We start from the raw sequence: 20,542 nt of genomic DNA, 5'->3' as shown, positions 1-20,542 counted from the left end.
AAAGCCACCAAAATGCATGTACTCACTCAGGGCAGATCCCCAGGCTGTAATACACAGCCACACTGACCTGCACTCCTCTATGTGTCGTTTTTTCATCCCTCATTCCACAAATAGACTCCCATTTATTTTCAATAACACGTAGCTGACACTGGGCAACTCCCTACGAACAACTAAACAAACACCCCATATACCCTGGCAAATGCCTAGCAGCAACTTAGCAACCACATGGGATACCATAGCAACTGCCTGGCAACACCTTAGCAACCTCCTGGGATACCATAGTAACGGCCTAGCAACAACCTAGCAGTATGAAACCATTTAACCGTTCTTTGTTTCCTTCAAGAAATGCACACTCATAGTTATTTTTATTATTGTCAGTTTGTAAAGTTTCCAAGTACAAGTCCTTTTAGATTTTGAACAAACTGAAGAAAATATATATTAAATAAATCCTCCAGAGCTTGTAAATCAGATTCCTTCCTTTTTGCAAATGTTCTTTCTTTCTTTCAGAGCAGTGTCGGAGTTTTAGGGAGCAGAAATGACCCGGACGGTTTTGATTTATTTTAGGAGACTGTGATGAAGCTGCGGCTCTGCTGTTCATAAAATCCTGGTGATTTACAGCTTAATGTCTGTCAGCTGGAGGGAGGGAGAGAGGGGGAGAGAGGGAGAGAGGGGGAGAGAGGGAGAGAGAGAGACAGAGGGAGAGAGAGAGAGAGAGAGAGAGGGAGAGAGGGAGAGAGGGGGAGAGAGGGAGACAGAGGGAGAGAGGGAGAGAGAGAGAGGGAGAGAGGGAGAGAGGGTATCTGCGTAGTTCTTCATGGTTTGTTTATTTGTTGTACGTGCATTGATATTTGTAATGAGTTGCTATTTATAGTCGTATTGTATTGAATGTTGTCTCCTAATTACAGCCAATGAAGCCCATTAAACTAATGGGGGTGGAAGGGGGTGGGGGACAGTATTGGACCTGGTTTTGTGGTCAGCACCCAGGAGAAGCTTAGTGGCTTAGTGGACAGCTCAGTAAATGCAGAGTGGGCAGTGCTACAGTAAAGCACTGCAGTGGACACTCTGCTAGAGAGAGAGAGAGAGAGAGAGAGAGAGAGAGAGACCGTAAAATATCATAAACCGCTGCAGTGGCGCTCTCATAGCTCTCAACTTAAGAGGTTTAAGGAGTATAAACAGGAAGTTCACACATACCAGCTTCCTTATCCAAATCATACCGGTCATCATGTTGTTTATTAAATAGGCGTGAAAACTACTGTACTTTACTTTCCTATTATTGCTAAACTACAGTCGAAAATGTATAGTGTTAGTGTTTATACACTAATATCTCTAATTAGCATATAGGACCATTTACTGAGGGTGTTGATGGACTAATATCTCCTATTCTAGTGAATAGGAGTGTTTATTGAGGTTGTTTATGGACTAATATCTCCTATTTTAGTGTATAGGAGTATTTATTGAGGTTGTTTATGGACTAATATCTCCTATTATACAAGAGTGTTTATGGAGGTTGTTAAAGGACAAATATCTCCTTTTCTAGTCTATAGGAATGTTTATTGAAGTTGTTAATGGACTAATATCTCCTTTTGTAGTGTATAGGAGTGTGTATTGAAGTCGTTAATGGACTAATATCTCCTTTTCTGGTGTTTATGAGTGTTCATTGAAGTCGTTAATGGACTAATCTCCTTTTTGAGTGTATAGTAGCGTTTATTGAGGTTGTTTATGGACTAATATCTCCTATTCTAGTGTACAGGAATGTTTATTGAAGCTGTTAATGGACTAATATCTCCTTTTCTGGTGTATATGAGTGTTCATTGAAGCCGTTAATGGACTAATATCTCCTTTTCTGGTGTATATGAGTGTTCATTGAAGTCGTTAATGGACTAATATCTCCTATTCTGGTGTATATGAGTGTTCATTGAAGCCGTTAATGGACTAATATCTCCTTTTCTGGTGTATATGAGTGTTCATTGAAGCCGTTAATGGACTAATATCTCCTTTTCTGGTGTATATGAGTGTTCATTGAAGTCGTTAATGGACTAATATCTCCTTTTCTGGCGTATATGAGTGTTCATTGAAGCCGTTAATGGACTAATATCTCCTATTCTGGTGTATATGAGTGTTCATTGAAGCCGTTAATGGACTAATATCTCCTTTTCTGGTGTATATGAGTGTTCATTGAAGTCGTTAATGGACTAATCTCCTTTTTGAGTGTATAGTAGCATTTATTGAGGTTGTTTATGGACTAATATCTCCTATTCTAGTGTATGGGAATGTTTATTGACGTTGTTAATGGACTGATATCTCCTTTTCTGGTGTATAGTAGCGTTTATTGAAGTCGTTAATAGACTAATCTCCTTTTTGAGTGTATAACAGCCTTAATTGAGTCTTTTATCTCATTAGCTGATGTTTTGCTGAATCTGCTGATGGATCTTCCAGATGTTGAGCTGAAAAGTTAAAGCTGGTCTGATATTGTTCCGGGGGAATAAAACATGCCAATCTGCTTATCTTTTTCTCTTTTTTTATATGATGGCCCCTCTTTATGTTCCCCTGTTCGTGTCTGCGTGTCACTTCCTGTGTGATGTAGTGTGTATGATGATGGATTAGCGGTTGTGACTCTGAGTTTGAGCACATTTGCTCTCATTTCTGATCTGAGGTTCCACAGCAGGAACCGTCACTCAGACACTGAGTACTGAATAATGAGAGAGAGAGAGAGAGAGAGAGAGAGAGAGAGAGAGGAGAGAGAGAGAGAGAGAGAGGAGAGAGAGAGAGAGAGAGAGAGAGAGAGAGAGAGAGTGAGATAGATAGGAGAGAGAGAGAGAGGGGTAGGAGAGAGAGAGAGAGAGAGAGAGAGAGAGAGAGGAGAGAGAGAGGAGAGAGAGAGAGAGAGAGAGAGAGAGAGAGAGAGAGAGAGAGAGAGAGAGTGAGATAGATAGGAGAGAGAGAGAGAGGGGTAGGAGAGAGAGAGAGAGAGTGAGATAGATAGGAGAGAGAGAGAGATAGGAGTGACAGGAGAAGGAAGAGAGAAAGCGTGATGAGAGAGAGGATTGGATGATTGGATATTGAAATGAGTGGAAGGATAAAATAAAGGATCAATAGTTTGATGAATAAATGGATGAAAGAATGGAAGACTGGAAGAACTGATAGAATAAAGTAAATGATTAAATGGATGGACTGTTAAAAGAAGGAATGGTGAATAAATGGATACACGAGCGAATAGATGGAGGGGTTAAATGTTAGACCCATAGATGGATAAAGGAGTGAGTGAAGTGGGTGGATGATGGAGAGATTGATGGATGGATGGAAGGAAGGAATAAAATAAATGAACAGATGATGGATCAAAGAATGAAGGGATGAGAATATAAAGAAAGATATTCAGCAAATCTCTACAGACTGACTGCAGTGCTCTTGTTCCACTGGTTCTCTGAGAGTTCTCTGGTTCCCTGTAAGTTCTCTGGTTCTTTTTAAGTCCACTGGTTCTCTGGTAGTTCTCTGGTTCCCCTGTAAGTTATCTGGTTTTCTGAGAGTTCTTTGGTTCCCCTGTAAGTTTTCTGGTTCTTTGTAAGTTATCTGGTTCCCTGTAAGTCCACTGGTTCTCTGAGAGCTCTCTGGTTTCCCTGTAAGTTCTCTGATTCTCTAAGTTCTCTGGTTCCCCTCTATGTCCACTGGTTCCCCTGTACGTTATCTGGTTTTCTGAGAGTTCTTTGGTTCCCCTGTAAGTTTTCTGGTTCTTTGTAAGTTATCTGGTTCCCTGTAAGTCCACTGGTTCTCTGAGAGCTCTCTGGTTTCCCTGTAAGTTCCCTGATTCTCTAAGTTCTCTGGTTCCCCTCTATGTCCACTGGTTCCCCTGTAAGTTCTCTAAGTTCTCTGGTCCCCCTGTAAGTTCTCTGGTTCTTTGTAAATCCACTGGCTCCCTGTAAGTCCACTGGTTCTCTGAGAGTTCTCTGGTTCCCTATATGTTCCCTGATTCTCTGTAAGTTCTCTGGTTCCCCTGTAAGTCTGCTGTTTCTCTGTAAGTTCTCTGGTTGCCTGTAAGTTCTCTGGTTCTTTGTAAGTCCACTGGCCCTCTAAGTTCTCTGTGTTCTGCGGGTTTAGAGTTCAGAAACACTGCGCGTTTCCACTAAACCCGTTTGGACTCTCTGTCTGATATATGAAACAGTCTGATTTAAAAGGATGAATAAACTCAGTCTGACTATGTTAACACACTCGTCTCCAGCCTTGCCCTGCTGACCCCGCCCCCCCAAACAGGCCGGCTGTCTTACAGAGAAGAATGGAGCTGAAATTCCAGAGAACTGAAAGGATCTACTGACAGTGCAGAACCATGCCGTCTGTCTGAGATGATGGAGGCTTTGAGCTTTAGTTACCTGGAGAACCAGGAATCCAGTGTGTTTGTTCAGTCACACGGTCAGAAAGAGCTGCTCACTCACTCAACAGTGGACGGACGAAAGATCTGAGGAAGAATAGATTGATAGAAGACTGGTTTGGTAAATTAAAGAGCAGAGCTATAGCCCGATGGATAAGACTGCACTCTTCAAACGATTGTACTTCTAGGGTTCTTTAGTGAAGACAGTGGTTCTATATAGAACCATGAATATTCAAAAAGCATTTGCATGCTTAAATGGTTCTTTGCATGGTGAAAGCGTTCTTCAGATTATAGAGAACACGTTGTATTTTTTAAAAGGGTTCTATATAGCACCAAAAAGAGTTCTGCTATTGTTATGAGGTCAAGCTTATAAGAACCCTATATACAACACTCTCCATTAGTCTGAAGAACGCTTTCACCATGCAACGAACCACTTAAGCATGCAGAGGGTTCTTTGAGTGTCCATGGTTCTATATAGAACCATAATCTTTACTAAAGAAATCTTAAAGAACCATCTTTTTTGAGAATGTGGATGCATGAGTGGGTGGATGGATGGATGGATGGATGGATGAATGGATGGATCAATGGAAGGATGAACTGATGGATGCTAGAGGTAATTAATGGGTGGCTAAACAGATGAATGAATTAAAAAACAGATGGAGGGATTATTCATGGAGGAATTAATTGAATAAACGAAAAATGAGTGATGGATAAAATAATGAAAGGATGGATAAAGGAATGAACAGATGAATAGGGCGTATACAAATCTGAATGGATGAATAAAAGAATATGATTGTTTGAGAAAAGAATGAATGTAATCATTGGCTGAATGAATGAATGAATTGTTGGCTGAATGGCTGAATGAATGAATGAATCATTGGCTGAATGAACGAATTAATGAATCATTGGCTGAATGAATAAATGAATGAATGAATCATTGGCTGAATGAATAAATGAATGAATGAATCATTGGCTGAATGAATGAATGAATCATTGGCTGAATGAATGAATGAATGAATGAATGAATGAACAAATAATTGGCTGAATGAATGACTGGCTAAATGAATGAGTGAATCACTGATCAAATGAACAAGTGAACATGTTGTCTGGTCCTTTAGCTGGATGTACTGGACGGACTGGGAGGAGGACGACGTGAACGACAGCAGAGGAAGGATAGAGAAGGCGTGGATGGACGGATCTCACCGTCAGACCTTCATCTCCTCCAACATGCTGTGGCCCAACGGACTGACCATAGATCCGTCCAGCAGCACCCTGTACTGGTGTGACGCGTATTACGACCACATCGAGAAAATCTACCTCAACGGAACCCGCAGAACCGTAAGAACTCCTTCTGTTTCTTTATTTCTACATTTAAAAATGCATTTAATTAAACAGAGAAAGTACTAAAGAACGTTCACCAGAGATCACAACAGAACCTCTGACCTCCATCAGACCCGATCACCAGAGCACAGAACCCAAAACCCACACACAGAGACTCATGAATGGCCAGAAGGAGGGATGGATGGATGGATGGATGGATGGATGGATGGATGGATGGATGGATGGATGGATGGATGGATAAAAGAATAGATGAATGGCTGAGAGGGTGGATGGATGGATGGATGGATAAAAGAATAGATGAATGGCTGAGAGGGTGGATGGATGGTTCAATAGATACAATAAATTACTGAATAAAGGGATGGATGGATGGATAGATGGATGGGTGGATTAAACAAATGAGTGGGTGAATCAATAAATGTAATGAATGATTGGGTGAGTAGGTGGATAAAAGGATGGACGGATTAAATGACAGATTGGGTAAAAGAATGGATGAATGGTTGGGTGGATGGATTAAATAAATGAATAGGTGGATAAAGGGATGGATGGACGGATGAATAATATGAATAATATGAATCAGGTCTGTAATGATGACTGTATATTTTGGAAATTAATAGTTTCCGTTATCCTTAAATTTTCCTCAAATCCTGTAAAATAGAAATGTTCCAGTTTAAAACCTTCAGGCTGCCGGTTCCCCTCTCAGTCCTCGTTAGGGGTCTCTGCTCCAGCACACCTGAGCCTGATTCCGAAGGCCCTGATTGGCTGCTGATCTGAGTCAGGTGTGTTGGAGTGGGTGAGGGTATAAGGCTGATGTGAGGAGCTGCTCCTGTTTGGTTTTCCAGTCTAATCCCTCTGTTTTTCCTCCTGATCTCTCCTGTTCCTGCGCTCTCTTCCCGAAGGTGGTCTACGACGGGAAGGAGCTGAATCACCCCTTTGGAATTTCACACTACCAGAATTACATTTTCTGGACGGATTACATGAACGCGTCCATTTTCCGGCTGGATCTGTTATCAGGGAACGTCTCTCTGCTGAGGAGGGAGAACCCGCCGCTGTTCGGCCTGCAGGTTTACGACCCGCAGAAGCAGAAAGGTGAACACTGAGAACCTTTACAGTCTGATCTGTTCTGAGTTTAAGTCAGGAGAGCAAGATTTCATTTAGTCTTCAGTCAAAACAGCCAACAGAACTTTAATTAACATTCAATTAAAATTATTGAAAAGTTTAAATTAATTTATTTCCTTGTTTTATTAAAAAAATCTGCTTGTTTTTCTAATGTAGAAAGTTTTAGTCGACTTATTTCCTCCATGTACTCCAATTTTCTTTAATTAACGTTATTTTCTCTTCCTGCTCAATTTTCATTGATTTGATTCTTCACCTCAGACCTCAGACTCGAGACTCGACTCAGACTCAAACCTCAGAGACTTGAGACTCAACTCGAACTTGCGTCTTAGAGACTCGGGACTCGACCTTGACACACATCTCAGGCACTCAAGACTCACCTCGTAGACTCAACTCGGACTTGCACCCTCAGACCCTTGAGATTCGAGACTCGACTTAGCCTCGCACCTCAAAGACTTGAATCTCAGACTATCCTCAGAGATTCGAAACTCCTCAGACTCACCCCAGACACTCCAGACTCGACTCAGACTCGCACCCCAGATTCTTCCACCTCAACTCTGACTCACACCTTACAGACTCGAGACTTGACTCAGACTCGCACCTCAGAAACTTGACTCAGACTCACGCCTGAGACGCTTGAAACTCAACTTAGACTCGCACCTCCGAGACTCAAGACTCTCACCTCCTCAGACTCACCTCAGACTCTCAAGACTTGACTCAGACTCGCACTCCATATTCTTGAGAATCAACTCTGACTTGCACATTAGACTCATGACTCGACTCAGACTCACACCTCAGAGACTCGACTCAGACTCGCACCTTACACTTGAGATTTGACTTTGACTTGCACCTTACAGACTCGAGCCTCAACTCAATCGAATCGCACCTCAGAAACGCAAGACTTGACTCAGACTCGGACCCAAGATTCTTGAGACTCGACTCTGACTCACACCTTACAGACTTGGGACTCGACTCAGACTCACCTCAGAGGCTCAGAATTCAACTAAGACTCACCTCAGACACTTAAGACTTCACCTAGATTTGCACCTCAGACACTCAAGACTCGACTCAGACTCACCTCAGACACTTGAGACTGACCTCAGACTCACACCTTAGACGCTCAACACTCATTTCGGACTCGCACCTCAGTGACTCAAGACTTGACTCGGACTTGCACCTCAGACATTCAACACTTGTCTCAGACTCACACCTCAGATACTCAACAGTCATTTCAGACTCGTATCTCGGAGACTCGAGACTCGACTCGGACTCGGACTCGCACTTCAGGCGGCCATTTTTTTTTAAATTAATGACTTTAGTTAGTTTTATACAATAATATATTCCATTGTCATTTGAACAGATTACTCTGTATCAGATTTTCAGTGTGAGTTTGAGTTAATGAGGTTAAATGTGTAACTGGTGTGCGGGTTCTGTGCTGGTACCGGATCGTCTCGCTCCGCTCTGGTCCGAATCCCACTGCAGCTTCTCCACAGACCTCAACAATACAGAGCTCTGAACTTTAAGCTGGGGAGCAGTTATCAGAGCCACAGTCCTGATGATAATTTTAACCTTCAGATTTTCTGCACCCAGCAGTTTTCTGAGAGTCATAACTCTTAGTCCTGAACGCCGAACCTGGCCGAATCTGCAGCTTTTACGCTGATGTAACGTGTGATTGGACTCGGGCTGCACTAACTAAAGCACAGAACGCTAGAAAAACGGAGAAAATGCCGACTCAGACTCACACCTCAGAGACTTGAGACTCGACTCAGACTCACACCTCAGAGACTTGAGAATCGACTCAGACTCACACCTCAGAGACTCGAGACTCGACTCAGACTCACACCTCAGAAACTTGAAAATCGACTCAGACTCACACCTCAGAGACTTGAGACTCGACTCAGACTCACACCTCAGAGACTTGAGACTCGACTCTGACTCACACCTCAGAGACTTGAGAATCGACTCTGACTCACACCTTACAGACTTGAGACTCGACTATGACTCGCACCTCAGAGACTTGAGACTCGACTCAGACTCACACCTCAGAGACTCGAGATGCTACTGGGTCTCACCTCAGAGTCTTGAACCTCAACTTCACACCCCAGAAACTCAACTCAGACTCTTACCTCAGAGAACCAAGACTCGACTCAGGCTTGCATCTAGAGAGACTCAAGGCTCGAAACTTGGACTCACACATCATAGACTCGACTCGGACTCACACTCCAGACACTCTAGACTCAACTCAGACTTACACTTCAAAGACTTGAGACTAAACTTGGACTGACATGTCAGAGACTTGAAACTCGAGTCAGACTCACACCTCAGAGACTTGAGACTCGATTCAGACTCACACCTCAGAGACTTGAGAATCGACTCAGACTCACACTTCGGAGACTTGAGACTCGACTCAGACTCACACCCCAGAGACTTGAGAATCGACTCAGACTCCCACCCCAGAGACTTGAGAATCGACTCAGACTCACACCTCAGAGACTCGAGATGCTACTGGGTCTCACCTCAGAGACTTGAACCTCAACTTCAAACCTCAGAGACTCAACTCACACTCTTACCTCAGAGAACCCAAGACTCGACTCAGACTTGCATCTTAGAGACTCAAGGCTCAACTTGGACTCACACATCATAGACTCGACTCAGACTCACACTCCAGATACTCTAGACTCAACTCAGACTTCACTTCAAAGACTTGAGACTAAACTTGGACTCACATCTCAGAGACTTGAAACTCGAGGCAGACTCGCATCTCAGAGACTCATGCCTCAATTCAAACTCTCACCTCAGAATTTCGAGACTCACACCTTAGAACCTCAATATATCACGAACTCACACTTCAGAGACTCAAGACTTTACTTAGACTCACACCTCAGAGACTCGAGACTTGACTCAGACTCTCACCTCAGAGACTCGAGACTTGACTCAGACTCACACCTCAGAGACTCGAGACTCAACTCGATCTCACACCTCAGAGACTCGAGACTTGACTCAGACTTACACCTCAGAGATTCAAGACTCGACTGAGACTCACACCTCAGAGCCTCTAACAGTTTCTGAAGTTTTCGCAGTCCTTTTGTCATTTCTGGTGATAATTAATGACGTCTAAGGCTTCAGTTCAGGAGAAGCGTAGGTTCTGTTGTTCGTCCACTTTCCTCTCCTGCTGTTGAAACACGAAACAGCTTCTGCCGCCTTTTATCTCCAATTCCATTACCTCAAGCCTGAGAATGAAATATAGATCTGTTAGAATAAAATCGACTGCTTTATGCTGTTTGAGTTGATGTAATTCAATACCATTATAGAGAGCGAGAGGGAGGGAGAAACAGAGCGAGAGAACATTAGCGCATTATTCAGACTTTCATTATTTATGAAGCTACAGTCAGTAGCCTGTGTTTCTGGAATCGATCCCTTTATATTTGGCCGGGTGTTCTTGCCGTAGACACGTTGTTTTACATTCTCATTGCTGGCTGGAAAACTTAAAGAACAGCTATTATTCATTCAGATTTCAGACTCTAACATTCTCACCATCATCTTGTGTTGTTCCCATTAAAGTCATCGTTTTTCTGTCATTTGTTGCTAAAACATCTTTGGTGTCTAAAGTTTTAGCACTGGAGCCACGAGGCTAATGCAACTGACAAGTAATGAAAGCTTATACCCCACCGATTAGCACTTACATCTCGAATAGACTGGCTTATGTGGTTTCAGACAGTTTGACCCACAAAGGTCCAGACAAGGCTTCAAGGTGGCTGCTACTGTTTTGCTAATGCACTTTAGTCTATGTTTTTTCCTGTATAGCCTGAAATAATCATTTAAAAATCAGAGGTGTCGAGTTTTTCACACCACGTCGTACGTCTTTGCGTTTCAATGTCACACACAGACTCTAAAAGAAGGTCTGGCTCGATGTTTCGGCCTCAAATGATCTCAGAATCAACATCACACTGATGAAGATGTGATGACAATATTAGATAATTCACTCACATCCTCAGAAGACGCTCCTTCACCACATTTTCTCTTTGAATTCTCTTTTGATCACTAGGGGGAGCACCACCCACACTAATAAATGTTCTTCCACACTTTGCATGCAATTACATGCTTCCACCAGAGAGGTCTCCAAATATCCAAAACTTACTTAGTTCAGCTTTAACAACTCCATCTGGTTTGTGTCGATTCAGTCGTGCTAGTTAGCACCATGCTAATTGGTGGTGTGTAAGCCTTCATTACTTAGCTTCATTAGCCTCGTAGCTCCGGTGCTAACACTAAATAAGCTGGTTGACTCCTGAGTGGTGCAGCTGGAGAGAACAGTTGTGATGTCACAGCCATCCGTGAGTCCAAGAGATCATAACTGTCCTCTTCCTCTCTCTGGGTGGGCAGGGTTGGCAGGGTGGTCCTCTGTTCCCCCATCACTCAGCACAGTGCTAGCCAGTGTGGGCATCTGTTAGCTGACATAACAGAATTAGCAGTTAGTCAAAGTCTTCAAAGCGTGTTGAGCTGTTTAATGATGTTAGCGGCTGTTTTCTAAAGATGCAGTGCAGCTTCATGTGTCTGCGAAAGCAAGGATTACTGACCAGGCCAGTGGGGCCAGTTCCCGTGGACCTCCGATTGCTGGGGGCCATGAGGGGCCTTAGTGAGGAGCCACAAGGTTTGAGATGGCTCACATACTTGATCATCCACTACAGATGTAAACATTAGATGAACGAAAAGTGATACAAAGGACTAAAAGAAATAAACAAAGAAATGTTTTCTTCCTTCAGGACCCGTTTTATGTCACTATTGTTTGGGATTTCTGTTGTTGCTGATCAGCAGGGATGTTTATGCAGCGTGCGATAGATAGCATGTACCCCTTTATTATCTAGTTTGTCTCGAAAGAAAACGAGAGATTCGAATCTTACACAAAAATCTTTAAATCTTGCAAAAAAAGCATAAACTGTTATGATGCAGACCGAATAGAATATTGTGTGTTTAACATTTTGTTTATTTAAAAAAAAATGATGAATGAAAGAAATGTCTAAATTACATATTTGGTCAGTTCTTGAACTAAAAAGAGGTAAACAACCTGTAGCAAACTATTAAAAAATAATACTGCAAATGTTGATGCACAGTTTGGACATACTTTTCATTTGTAAACTCTCAGAGCTTAATTAACTCATTAGGCCTTAATTGACTCATTAGGACTGGTCAGCTCGTGACAATTCCAGAATGAAATAAATTCTCTGACTCTTCAAACATTGTGCTGACACTCAACAACTGTGGGGTCCTTTAAGAGGCTGACAATCTGAAGTCATGGAAGTCAAGGCAAGAAAACTCTGATAGAAAAGATTGTACGCCGGACACAAAGGCAAAGTAAAACCCCAGTATGACAGCGAAGGACCTGCAGGGAGGTTTAGCTGAAACAGGAGTGGCGTTGTACTGTTATACTGTACAGCATTGCTTGCACAAATATGATCTGCAGGGAAAAGTCATTGGAAGGAAACCTTACCTGCATCCCCACTGTAAAAGTGTGAATCTAGATAAGCCAGAGGCGTTCTGGAAAGAAGTGTTGTGGACTGATTAGGGAAAAATGGAGCTTTTTAGCCACAAGGTATGGCCAAAGCTATGGTTAGACAAAAAAAGGAGCAGTATTTGATGAAAGGAACACCGTGCCAACTGTGGGGTGGATCTATTATACTTTGGGATTGTCTGGCAGCCATTGGCTCAGGGAAACATTGTATGGGGAAATGGACAGATGGACAAATTCTGGAGGCAAATGTGATGCAACCAGTTAAGAAAGTGAAGCTGAACAGAAATTCGTCATGAACTACTTCAAGAAATGCTTATATTTTCCTGACTAGAACATCAGAATCAGAATCAGATTTATTGGCCAAGTATGTTCACTACAGAAAATGGTATCTTTTCAAGTAGAATTATCTTAAACCTAGTCAATATATCCAATATTTGTCCTGTTCAGATAGTTGTAAGCTTATTTTAAGATAATTTAACTTATTCCCAAACAGTTTATAGTTGTTTTAAGTAATATTAAGAAATATTACTCAAAACTATTACTACTAATATTAGAAATAAGAAATAAGAAATATTACAATTATCGACTACAATTAAGATTTGCAGTGTTGACACACACAAGGAATTTTTTATCCTGCATATAAGGTGGCACTGCATTTAAGGTAGCGCTAAATTTAAGGTGTCACTGAATTTAAGGTGGCAGTGAATTTGGTGTCTCTCTGGTATTATATGCAATATGCATATATGAATTTACAGACAATACACAATATACACTATACACAGTATACAGCAATAAGCAGACTATATAAGGACAATAATATACAGTGTTTACAGACAAAAAATACACAACATACAACCAACATAAGGTTATATAGGGACAAGCAGTATATACAAGTGTGTGTGGTAGTGCAAACAACAACATTAGCTCTAGATTTAAAAACAAAACGCTGGCTGGATACGAAAGTTTTTGCAGGCTGTGAAATCTGCCAGAGGGGGTGTTATAAAGTCCTGCTGTGGTTACTCTTTCATTTTTTCTATTTTTTAGGTGAGTCAAACCTTTAGCAGCTGCGCGTTTGCGGTAAAATGTTATTTTTAAGAACAGTTTGCTGCCGAGGTTGTGTTTACACCTGTACGTTGAACCACACGGAGACTCATTCAATAAAACACAGCTGAGATTTATTTTAATACTCCGTTATTAAAGATAGCATGGCTGCCGCTGGCCTCCGGGGAACAGAGTCAATATTATTTTGTGACTGATTATGAGGCTTTATAAGCTGTGTGTGTTTTTAAGACTCTTCTGAGCTCAGCGTAAGATTGAAATCTGCTCCGCAGCATCTTTACAGGGTTTATTATTACGGGGTTGATGTTTTCTTTTTGCGTATGCTGATTACATTGTTCAGTGAAATGGCCTGGTTTTTACTTTAATGCCTATTTTTCCCGGATAAACTGTTTGCGGTTCCCCTGCGGCGCAGATATGGCTGTTTGGAGCCGTTTCAGCTGGCCAGAGACGCCCGCGCTAACGTCCCGCTGATATTCAAATGTCTGCGGGTGCCAAAGAAAGCCTTCACACACTGATCTGCTTTCGCTCACGCGGGAGGTCAAAGATGGAAAAATAATTTTCATGTTTGTGATTTTATAACTCATACAAGCGCCTTGCATGAAAGATCTGTAGTGAAAGGCTGTCTGTGCAGGATTACAGTGTATATGTAACAGTATTGGAGCTGTGCTAATGGTGCTGTTATAAGGAATGTGGAAGATCATAATACTGTGATACAGGGTGTACGAGGTAGGTGTTTCTAATAAAATGGCCGGTTAGTGGAAGTACAAGGTAGTTGTTTCTAATAAAGTGGCCAGTTAGTGGAAGCATAAAGTGGGTGTTTCTAATAAAGTGGCCAGTAGTGGAAGTACAAGGTAGGTGTTTCTAATAAAGTGGCCATTTAGTGGAAGTACAGGGTGGGTGTTTCTAATAAAGTGGCCAGATAGTGGAAGCATAAGGTGAGTGTTTCTAATAAAGTGGCCAGTGAGTGGAAGCACAGACAGGGTATTTCTAATAAAGTGGCCAGTTAGTGGAAGTGCAAGGTAGGTGTTTCTAATAAAGTGGCCAGTTAGTGGAAGCATAAGGTGGGTGTTTCTAATAAAGTGGCCAGTAGTGGAAGCACAGACAGGGTATTTCTAATAAAGTGGCCAGTTAGTGGAAGCACAAGGTAGGTGTTTTTAATAAAGTGGCCATTTAGTGGAAGTACAAGGTAGGTGTTTCTAATGAAGTGGCCAGATAGTGGAAGCATAAGGTGAGTGTTTCTAATAAAGTGGCCAGTTAGTGGAAGCATTAGGTGGGTGTTTCTAATAAAGTGGCCAGTTAGTGGAAGTACAAGGTAGGTGTTTCTAATAAAGTGGCCAGTTAGTGGAAGCACAAGGTAAGTGTTTCTAATAAAGTGGCCAGTTAGTGGAAGTACAAGGTAGCTGTTTCTAATAAAGTGGCCAGTTAGTGGAAGCACAAGTTAGGTGTTTCTAATAAAGTGGCCAGTTAGTGGAATCATAAGGTGGGTGTTTCTAATAAAGTGGCCAGTTAGTGGAAGTACAAGGTAGCTGTTTCTAATAAAGTGGCCAGTTAGTGGAAGTACAAAGTAGATGTTTCTAATAAAGTGGCCAGTTAGTGGAAGTACAAAGTAGATGTTTCTAATAAAGTGGCCAGTGAGTGGAAGCACAAGTTTTTCACCATCTCACCCTTCCCATATACTGATTTGTTTGATTGATCAATGACAGATCAACTGCCCCCCCCTCCCTCTCTCTCTCTCTCTCTCTCTCTCTCTCTCTCTCTCTCTCTCTCTCAGGTAATAGCGCTTGCTCTGTTGACCGAGGAGGTTGTGGTGCAGCTGCTCTGTGTCTGACGATACCTACTGGCCGAGTGTGTGCATGTGCAGATGGTCAGCACCTACTGAAAGACAACCTCACCTGCTCAGGTAAACCCTCTGACCCCCAACTCACACGTCACTTTTTTTTTTTTTATTAACGATATTAATATTTCCACTCTGACGCTTAATTTTTTAATCATTTTTTATTTCTAAATACACCCAACACTTTGTAAAGGTGGAGCTCAAGAAAGGGGAGTGGTGTCCTGGTGGAACTTGTACTTCCACTCGGTTCCATCATCGATTACGTCCAAGCTTTGCATTTTAGGCTGCAGCGTACTGGACACACTGGAACGTTTAGCCAGCAGTACACAGGCAGTGTTTCTAACTGTTTCAAAAGCAGCCCGTTTCTCTGGGTGCACCCTTAAAATAGATGGTTCTTCAACAGTTCTTTAGTAAGCTAATGGTTCTATTTAAAACCATGAACACTCAAAGAACCATTTGCATGCCTAAATGGAACCTGTGGTATCTGGTTCTAAATAGAAAATGGTTCTGTGTTGAACCAAAAAGGGTTTAAGCATGAAATGGTTCTATATAGAACTTGTATTTCTGAATAGAGCCATTAACATTAATAAAGAAGAATGTGCTGTATGTGGTTCTTTATAGAATCTTTTTGAAAATGATTCTACGTAGAACCAAAAGAGTTCTTCTACTGTTGCAAGCTTGATATGATAACAGTAGCAGAACCCTTTTTGGTGCTATATAGAACCATTTGCAAAAACATTCTATATGGAATCATATACAACACATTCTCCATCAGTCTGAAGAAGAATTTGGGCATGAAATGGTTCTACAAAGACCTTGTAGTTCTAAATAGAACCATTGCCTTTACTTAAGAACGCTTGAAGAGTGTAGGAATAAGCAGTGACTAAACTGGGCTCAGAAAGTGAGTGAGGAAAATAACGAAGCAATTTCAGCAGATTTGAGTAAAAATCCAACTAAATGTTTAATCATTTTCGACAAAAGTTGTTTTTTTGTTATTTATTTTTTTATTTTATTGTTTTTTTTTTTTTTTTAACTGAGATGTAGAACTAAAATCTGCACTAAACTTCTGACTAAATGAAGATGAGGAAATAAAATAAAGCCTGACAAATTTTCAATTTATCAAATTTTTCACAGTGAAGGTGGGCTGGAGGAATTAGGGCGGGGTTTGGAGGGAAGACATATGGGTGGAGTCTTGTTAATGATGGATTTTTCCTCTATTGGAATATTAATGAGTTGAATATAATATTTGTGTGATATATATGGACCAGACCAGATGTCCTCGAACCTTTGAACAGCAGGAGAAAGAACATCAGGCCTCGTTCTCCAACTGTTCTTAGGAAGAAATTCCTTCTTAAACTCACTCAAGTTTTAACGAAGACTCTGACTCTCCACTGTTCTCTTATGTGGGGTTTGTTCTCAGGTAAGAACAGAATCTACACACACTCAAGAACACACAGGTGAGAACAGTTCTGCGCTTTAAGAACACGTCATAAACCTGACGGAGACATTTTCGTAGGATCTTTCTCAAGAACACACTTAAGAACAAACTTAAGAGGAGATTGGAGAACGAGGCCCAGTGTTCCATTTATCAGAAGAGCGAGTGGGGAGGTCAGTGGAAGGGCGCCGTAAAGGGCAGTGAAAAGAGAGTTCAGAAGGTCAGTTTATGGCTAAAAGAGTGAAGGAGGATTGGGAGGTCACGTCAGGGTCAGGTGAGGTCAGCACAACAAGCTTGGGTCCAGAGACTGTGAGTATATGTGCTTAAGCAGGACGGAGACGCAGGCTGATCAATACAACACCCACAAAGCCTGATCAATAGGAGCAGTGATCGATGAGAATATGCCAGCTGATCAGATATGTTTATATAACTCTGAATAAGTCTATTGATCCTGATTGCAGGATATCAGCAGACATGCTGTGGAGCGGTCTGCTGAATTAAACTGAGCCTCCACAGTAAAATAAATAAACAAATAAATAAATAAACAGTGAAATATTAATTAAGAGAGATATTAATGAACTAATTAACTAATTAATAAACTAAATATATACACAATTATCATTTATAGGGTACTTTCTGTTGGGAGGAGTCTGTCCCAAACCCTAACCCCTAAATTTACACTTGTGGAAATAATATTTACATTTGATTTGCAATTTTGTTTAAAATGTAGTTTTATTTTTTCTCTGAAAGTGAAGCTGAAACATTTAGATTCATCACGAGTTTAACTTTTAAATAGAAAATACTGTCCTGTGCTTTTGTGTCACTACCGAAACACAGAGTTTTAATATGTGGGCGGAGCCTTATTGTAGCCACGCCCCTGTGTTTTAGGGAGCGGAAGGTGAGGCTGCATCCCTGTCCCTCATGGGTACATGGTGAGCAGTTAGATCCCATTGTTTTGAAGTAAATGAGTCCCAAAGTCTGAAAATCAGTGTGGAACATTAAGAATCTTCATATTTTCTGCAGTTCAGCACTTTTTAGTGTTTTAATGTAAAATATGATGATTTTCTGTGTGAACAGCTGTTCAAAGCTGTGTTTGCTGGTCATGACCTGCTGAGTTTCTGAGCTCAGAATGAGCTAAAATTGTCACTGAAACAGTCACTACTGAAACAGTCACTACTGAGAGAGTCACTACTGAAACAGTCACTACTGAAACAGTCACTACTGAAACAGACACTACTGAGACAGGCACTACTGAGACAGTCACTACTGAAACAGACACTGCTGAAACAGACACTACTGAGACACTACTGAGACAGTCACTACTGAGACAGTCACTACTAAAACAGTCACTACTGAGACAGTCACTACTGAGACAGACACTACTGAGACAGACACTACTGAAACAGTCACTACTGAAACAGTCACCACTGAGACAGGCACTACTTAGACAGTCACTACTGAGACAGTCACTACTGAAACAGACACTACTGAGACAGTCACTACTGAGACAGTCACTACTGAGACAGTCACTACTGAAACAGTCACTACTAAAACAGACACTACTGAAACAGTCACTACTGAAACAGACACTACTGAGACAGACACTACTGAGACAGACACTACTGAGACAGTCACTACTGAGACAGACACTACTGAGACAGTCACTACTGAGACAGTCACTACTGAGACAGACACTACTGAGACAGTCACTACTAAAACAGACACTACTGAGACAGTCACTACTGAGACAGTCACTACTGAAACAGTCACTACTAAAACAGACACTACTGAGACAGTCACTACTGACACAGTCACTACTGAGACAGACACTACTGAGACAGACACTACTGAGATAGTCACTACTGAGACAGTCACTACTAAAACAGACACTACTGAGACAGTCACTACTGAAACAGTCACTACTGAGACAGTCACTACTGAGACAGACACTACTGAGACAGTCACTACTGAAACAGACACTACTGAGACACTACTGAGACAGACACTACTGAAACAGTCACTACTGAGACAGACACTACTGAGACAGACACTACTGAGACAGACACTACTGAAACATTTGGTACAGTTTGGGTAGAATTATGATTGTTTTGGCAGAGACAAAATGGAACGTTCAATCATTAGTTTTAATAAAACAAACATGATTAAGGTTTAGAGTCACTCAGAGCAAAAAGATTTTAGTCTAAAGTCCAAGATCAGTTAAAAGTCCTAAATGTTTCTGCTCTGACTTTGAACAAGCTCAGTAAACTCATTCGCATAATTTCATATCGAATCCATATTTAAAATAGATTTCTTGCCTTGAGGCAACAATATGCAAAAGAGCGTTGAGGGACCACAAATTCTAAATTTCAATTTGAATTTTACCTATAAATTTGGCCAGTGAAATTGAGTGTTTATATTAACGTTTAGAAAATTAAATTAATTAAAATGTGTAGTTTTAATGTTACACTGCAGTAGTTTCAATAAACAATACTTTACATGTTGATATGATTGTCAATTCTTTATAACCACATATTTTAACCTAAATAGAAGAAACTCTTATTAAATAATAAAAATATTGGTATGTGGTGGGTGGAGCTACCCAGGTTCGTTTAGTTTCTATTAATTAACTTTCATTTTTCTTATTATTTATTATTAGTTCAATACACAGAAATGGTGTTTCCAGATGTTTGGTATTCAGATTCACCTTTATTTCCCAGCCTATATTACTGTCATATAGTGTGAGTCATATTAGCACAGCTGTTTATGGTTTTACTGCATCATCAGGAGATCATGGGTTCGAATCCCAACAATGCAGCAACCACAAAAAAAGATTTTTATTCTTAGCGAAATGTTCACCGATAACGATATTATTCAGGCTGTGGTTCGTCGAAATGATTCTGTCTGTTGGTCCGTTCATCCTGAAATGTTCACAGCTGGAAATTTTAAATGGTGTGAAAACATTTTTTTCTTGTAACAGTGCTGATTTCCTCTTATTCCTCTGTGTAAGTGGCCTCTGTCTGTGTTCTCTATAGACTCAACCGTGCTGTCCCACCCTAAGCAGTGCGGTCCAGGTGAGTTCCAGTGCCGGAATCAGCGCTGTGTCCAGCTGTCCTGGCGCTGCGACGGTGATGATGACTGTTCAGACGGCAGTGATGAAGAACCACACCTCTGCTGTACGTGTCTCATTATTTCTCTCCTGAAAAATACAAAACCTTAAAGTCTGAAATTTTGTTGTTTTTCCATAAATTACATATTAATTTAAATGTAGTTACTGTAAATAATGAGAGACTGTATGATTAAAGGAGGTTACACAGTTATTTATATTTGCATTCCTATTTTTCTCAGCGAACCGCAGCTGCCCGCTGGATCAGTTCCGCTGCCAGAACGGCCGCTGCATCCCCAAGAAGTGGCTGTGTGACGGTGCCAACGACTGCGGCAACAACGAGGACGAGGCTAACCTCATCTGCTCAGGTGAGACACACCCCATCCTCACCTGCTCAGGTGAGACACACCCCATCCTCACCTGCTCAGGTGAGAAACATTCCAACCTCACTTGCTCAGGTAAGTCTCTCCAGCTTCACCTGCTCAAGTGAATTACTGCAACTGCATCGACTCAAATGAATCACCCCAAACTCACCAACTAAAGTGAATCACTCCAACCTCATCCACTCAGGTGAATCACTCTAACCTCACCTGTTCAGGTGAATCACTCTAACCTCACCTGCTCAGGTGAATCACTTTAACCTTACCTACTCAGGTGAGAATCTCTTCAACCTCACCTGCTCAGGTGAGACACACCCCATCCTCACCTCCTCAGGCGAGAATCACTCCAACCTCACCTGCTCAGGTGAGAATCACTCCAACCTTGCCTATTTAGGCGAGAATCACTCCAAC

General features: G+C 41.5%; 1 protein-coding gene across 1 annotated transcript in view; it reads left to right on the top strand.

The window, feature by feature from the left end:
* Window positions 1–20,542, top strand: part of lrp1ba (low density lipoprotein receptor-related protein 1Ba) — a 333,352-nt gene that overhangs the window by 80,905 nt on the left and 231,905 nt on the right. Inside the window, exons 13-17 of the mRNA XM_036564311.1 lie at window positions 5,479–5,698; window positions 6,598–6,787; window positions 15,151–15,279; window positions 19,681–19,821; window positions 19,994–20,119. Of these exons, the coding sequence (XP_036420204.1) occupies window positions 5,479–5,698; window positions 6,598–6,787; window positions 15,151–15,279; window positions 19,681–19,821; window positions 19,994–20,119 (806 nt within the window). The remainder of the gene's footprint in view (window positions 1–5,478; window positions 5,699–6,597; window positions 6,788–15,150; window positions 15,280–19,680; window positions 19,822–19,993; window positions 20,120–20,542) is intronic.

This window comes from Colossoma macropomum, unplaced genomic scaffold (assembly GCF_904425465.1).
Source record: "Colossoma macropomum unplaced genomic scaffold, Colossoma_macropomum, whole genome shotgun sequence".
Lineage (NCBI taxonomy): Eukaryota > Metazoa > Chordata > Actinopteri > Characiformes > Serrasalmidae > Colossoma > Colossoma macropomum.
This window is presented reverse-complemented; position numbering and strand designations above follow the sequence as displayed.